The sequence below is a fragment of the Austrofundulus limnaeus genome, unplaced genomic scaffold (assembly GCF_001266775.1).
Source record: "Austrofundulus limnaeus strain Quisiro unplaced genomic scaffold, Austrofundulus_limnaeus-1.0 Scaffold22, whole genome shotgun sequence".
Classification (NCBI taxonomy): Eukaryota; Metazoa; Chordata; class Actinopteri; order Cyprinodontiformes; family Rivulidae; genus Austrofundulus; species Austrofundulus limnaeus.
In genome coordinates this window covers 27,909-33,336 of record NW_013952424.1, presented here as the reverse complement: position 1 = coordinate 33,336, position 5,428 = coordinate 27,909, and the positions used below count along the sequence as shown (strand labels likewise).

The window sequence follows — 5,428 nt, the reverse complement described above, 5'->3', positions numbered from 1 at the left end:
CAGTACCACTGCTCTACCCATATGAGCAGCAAAAAAAACGTTTTTAGACCAAATATTACAGATTTGAACAAATTAGCACAGAAACAGTACTATATAACATTTTAGACACATTCTAGACAGTTTATCAGCTAAAAAAAGTTAACTTTGGGGTAAGTTACTCTTTAAGATGGCATCAATCCATTCTAGTCTTGGCTACATTTGATGTAGCCATTAGCAATCTGGTCCAAATTAAACTCTGAGCTGGAGTCATTCAGAACATTATCTACAACAGGTAGGATGTTAATTGTTCACACACTTTTCACATGACGCAAATATGACACCAGCTTGGATCATTAGATCCAGTTTGGATCAGTAGATACAAATTGGTGCCATAGTTGGTTAAAAGACAACTGTTCTTTGTTTTATTTGGACAAAACACCACATTTGTGTCTTCTATATTCCAGCATTACAGTGGTGCAGTCCTACTTCATCTACTGGGCTGGCATTGAGTCTGCAGTGGTGCATGATGGGAGTCGTACTGTTTGGAGCAGTGATGAAAACACAGCAGTGGATGGAGGAAGCACAATTTCTACAGTTCAAGAGAAAAGAGTCACTGCTCTGCCAAGTACAAAACACTGTTTTAAACTGCAAAAGGCTAAAACTTATTATTCTAACTACAATAACATAACTTTTCTTCATTTTTTTAACTCTAGGAGTCAACAATTCATCTGAAGAAGAAAAAAACTGGACACAAACCTTAAAACCAACCCACGGTGGATCTCAGACTCTCAACTCTTTCAAAACACAAGCAGAAGTTAATCAAACCACTTTAGGATCGGACAGCTCTTTGACTTTGGCAAACTATTCGAGTAAAACAAACACTATGACTCTAGGTGACACTCATATGACTCCTGACTCTCTCTCAGATGTGTCTAAAGAAACAACCCATGACCCTGAGTTTCCTCCAAAGACCTCCATTCCTCTGACAACCTCCATTCTCTCAGATGACCATAGAAAGATGGACCCAACAACCCGTCCATTTTCCCTGTCCAACCCTCCTTTTCCGTTCTTCCCTCAAAAGGGAAAATGGACACAGAGGGATGATCCAAAGACTGAATCCCAAAAACCAAAAGTGAAAACCAAATCAGAAACAAAAACGCTTGGAACTTCTACAGCTGCACCATCGATTGGTCAGACAATCCAACTTTCAAAGACCCTACCTGAAAATCAAACAGGGTCGATTCAGGAGGAAATAAGTTCAACRTTTGAGACTCGGAGGATGTTAGAAAATATCCTGAGTTTGTCACAAACAAGTAAAGTCAAAACAGACACTGGTTTATTGTTCCAAACTTCTACAACCAAACTAAACCTCTTATTTCAAACTGACACAAGCTGGATCACTTCCCCTTCCAAGACTCCAACCACATCCGCAAAGACTCAAACCACACCCCCAAAGATTCCAACCTCATCCCCAAAGACTCAGACCACATCCCCAAAGACTCTGACCACACTCCCAAAGACTATAACCACATCTCCAAACACTCGGACCATATCCCCAAACACTCAGACCACATCCACAAGGACTCAGACCACATCGCCAAAGACTCAAACCACATCCCCAAAGACTCCGACCGCATCCCCAAAGACTACAACGACATCTCCAAACACTCGGACCATATCCCCAAACACTCAGACCACATCCACAAGGACTCAGACCACATTGTCAAAGACTCAAACCACATCCCCTAAGACTCCGACCACATCCCCAAAGACTACAACCACATCCCTAAAGACTACAGCCACATCTCCAAACACTCAGACCACATCCCCAAAGACTCAAACCACATCCCTAAATACTCGGACCACATGCCCTAAGACTCAAACCACATCCCCAAAGACTCAAACCACATCCCCAAAGACTCAAACCACATCCTCAAAGACTCCAACAACATCCCCAAAGACTCCAACCACATCCCAAAAGATTCCAATCACATCCCTAAAGACTCCGACCACATCCCCAAAGACTCAGACCACATCCCCAAAGACTTTGACCACATCCCAAAAGATTCCAATCACATCCCCAAAGACTCTGACCACATCCCCAAAGTCTGCTTTTCCATCCAAATCTTCAACATTTGGACATTTTCAAGTTCCACCCATAACTCAGGTCATCTCTTCACCAGGATCAAGTCCATCAGAACTTAAAAATATCAAACTAACTGTCTTGCCAGTGAATTCTATGTCCCCAAGCGTCTTTTCTCAATCACTGTCTCTAAGCAGCTTTTACCAAACCTCGTCAGAAACTCAGTCCCAAACGAGTTCAGTCAAAGCACAAACTGTTTTTTTGTCTCAAACTTCTTCATCTGAACCAAATCTGATATTCCAAACTCAAACGAGTCATATTTCTTTACTTCTCGAGATGTTTACCCCCAAGACACAAACATTATCAAAGTCAGTTCCTCCATCCAAATATCCAACTCTTAAGTCCTTCAGAGTTACGCCCATTACTCAGACCAACCATCTACCAGGAACAAGTCCACCTGGACCCAAAAGTACCCCAAAGCAAACCGTATCACCTCAAACAACTATGTCCCTGAGAAATCCCTTTCAGCGTCAATCTGGTGTTAGTTTTCACCAAGTTCAGACAGAAACTGTCCAAACTCAACCTGGTCTTCTACAGAGAGCCCAGTCCCAATCTGAGGTACCAGAAGAGACTTTAAGGATCTCTCCCCAACCTCAGTCCCAGACAATTTTCCAAACAGGACAAACCTTATCTCCACAACCCGTCAAGCCTCAATACTTCACACTGGAAAAAGATCTTGAGTCCGTGACCATGAGTCCAGTCTTTGTTTTTACTCCCTCGAGCAATTATTTAAGTCCAATTAGTTCCTCTTCATCCTTCCAGTCTTTAGATGGATCTTCTGGTCTTCACCCCAGTGATGCCTCTCCTTTACATTCAACATTCAGGTCAACAATCTCTGTCCCTTCCTCTTCCTCCTCTGAGAATCAACCCAGAACAACCCCAGTCTCCACATCTCATCTACCTTCTGCCCAGCGTTCTTCTACAGCCAATCAACCATCCTTCCTTACATCTCCCACCATTCCACCAAGCACGTCTAATTATCCTTCAAACTCTTCCTTTTCTTCAGCTACTGTATCTACATCTTCATTCTTTAACTCCTCTAAGTGTTTCACAAGTTCTAACTTTTCATCCTCTTCTACTTTTGCTGCAGCATCTCAAACGCTTTTCTCCTTGTCTTCATCACCACCAACTCCAACTTCTATTGCTTCTTCCCCTACTTTACCTCCACCTTCTGTCTCATTTACCACAACACCATCATCTTTTATCTCTTTAGCCACTCCTCATCCAGGACCTTCATCATCTCAATTTGTACAGACCTTGTTCACGACGCCTTCCAAGAAAACCAGTCCTCAACTGAACCTCGGCTCACTTGTTCATCCCAACCCCAAACCTTTTCCAAACCACAAACTCGATCATGGCCAAGAATTTAAACCAAACATTCCGAACACTGACACCAAACCCAAGAGACCATCAAGTCCCTCCAACACTCCGGACAGGGAGCGGAAGTACCCAGACATCAACCCCAGACACAGTTCCTGGGAGCTGGGCATGCTGTTGGGCTGTTCTGCTGGCCTGGGCATGGTTCTGGTGGTCGGGGTGAGGTACGTATACCGTCAGGCCTGTGGCTGGCGGACGCAGGTGACCCTGAATGACCAGGAGAGGGAGTACGGGAGAGGCTTGATTCAGGTCCAAGAGTGTGGAGATTTGGTCCGAGTCCGGAAGATCCGAGAGAACAGTTTTGTGCTTCTGACGGAGTACGATGTCCTGGCACCACCTGGAAACTAAAACACAGGTTTTTCTAAGACAACGGGAGAAAATAAATCCTGAATCCAGACGGACTTTTAACAGAGCAGCTAAATGATCAAAAATAAAAGATAAAAACAAAAACTGTTTGTCTGTTTTGGGAACAATTCTGGTGGTGAAGGATTTTTTTTTTACAGTTAATGTTTTGACTCAGCCTCTATCTGAATGTGGGGTTCTGTTTGTAGGAAAATAAGTCCAATGTGATTTTTTTAATGAAAGATTTCTTTAAAACTATTGTTTCTTTATTTCTTTAGTCAACATAAATCCATTGACAGTTCTACAGATTTTCATCCATGTCTTTTGTATATTTCAAAAATAAATTGGACTTGGCATATCCAAACTTCTAGAAATTGGCCTTTGTCTTTTTAAGAACCTGCTACCATTTCCGACATTCCCACTTCAGCCCGTCTTCACAACAATGCTTTGTGGGTGGGAGCTCGGCTGCAGACTGAACTCCAGAGAGGAGCTATGTACAAATAGGCGGAACTTTGTACCAGCATGACCAATGACCTCGCCACACTGGTCTGAGAGGAGAAAAGTTTGGAGTTGGGTTTTAAAATAAACTCCTGAAAATCCCACAGAGATCAATTAAACCCGTTAAAAATAATGTAAGAGTATTGACCGGCAAAACTAACACAGCAGGAGTGCAGGGTCGTGGTCTGAGAACCATCCCGGATCTGAGAACCGTTCTGGTGTCGAAGAAGATCCTGGTGGAGCTTCTAGTGGTCCTCTCTGTCCTCAGGACCACTAGAAGCTGTTCAGAACTGTGGTCAGATCAGACACCATGCCTGAGAAGCACAGAGATTGATATGGAGGAACCCGTTTGGGGGTCTTCCAGAGGTTTGAGACTGGGACTGAGGTCCACCTTCCAGCAGGATGAGCCTCAAACAGAAGCAGAACCGGTTCAAGGTCCTGGAAGGGTCCAAAGTCCAGACCCCGGTCCAGTTGAAAAGCACTGGTTGTATTTGTCGGACACAAGCAGAACCGAAGAACGGACAAAACTCCAGAGAATAGATGGACCCGAAGAGAATAATTCCTGCAAAGACTGCACTCTACCTCAGTCTAAAACATGTTTTTTTCCCCAATTTAAATAGAAAACAGGAAATGACTTTTTAATGAATAAATCTCAACATTTTTTAAGCAAACACAACAAAAGTGCCATCGTTGTGACAACTTCTTAAATGATTAAAGCAGAAAAAATCACATGTTTGGTATTTATTTGTCTTTGACCAGATTTGTGTGACAGAGGTGATAGAAGAATTAAGCCCTGCAGGAACCAACGCCTTGAAAAAACAGGTTTTGGAGACAACAGCTGCCAAAAAAACGCTTTGAAGATGTTCAGCAAGTCTAACTAGATTCAACAAATTACCCAATACTGTATAACTACTGTCAATATCCTCCTGTGATGAACCACATTACCTGCTCATACTGTACCTTTACTTAACAAAATAAAAGGTTTATATAACATACAGTGGTTTGCAAAAGTATTCATACCCCTTGAACTTTTCCATATTTTGTCACATTACAACCACAAACATAAATATATTTCACTGGAATTTAATG

At 42.6% G+C, this 5,428-nt stretch overlaps 1 protein-coding gene across 1 annotated transcript in view; it reads left to right on the top strand.

Annotated features, from left to right (window-relative positions):
* reeld1 (reeler domain containing 1) overlaps positions 1 to 4,274 on the top strand; it is a 7,104-nt gene extending 2,830 nt beyond the window's left edge. The window contains exons 3-4 of the mRNA XM_014004098.1: positions 444 to 604; positions 693 to 4,274. Of these exons, the coding sequence (XP_013859552.1) occupies positions 444 to 604; positions 693 to 3,847 (3,316 nt within the window). The 3' untranslated portion in view covers positions 3,848 to 4,274. The remainder of the gene's footprint in view (positions 1 to 443; positions 605 to 692) is intronic.
* Positions 4,275 to 5,428: the final 1,154 nt, after the last annotated feature.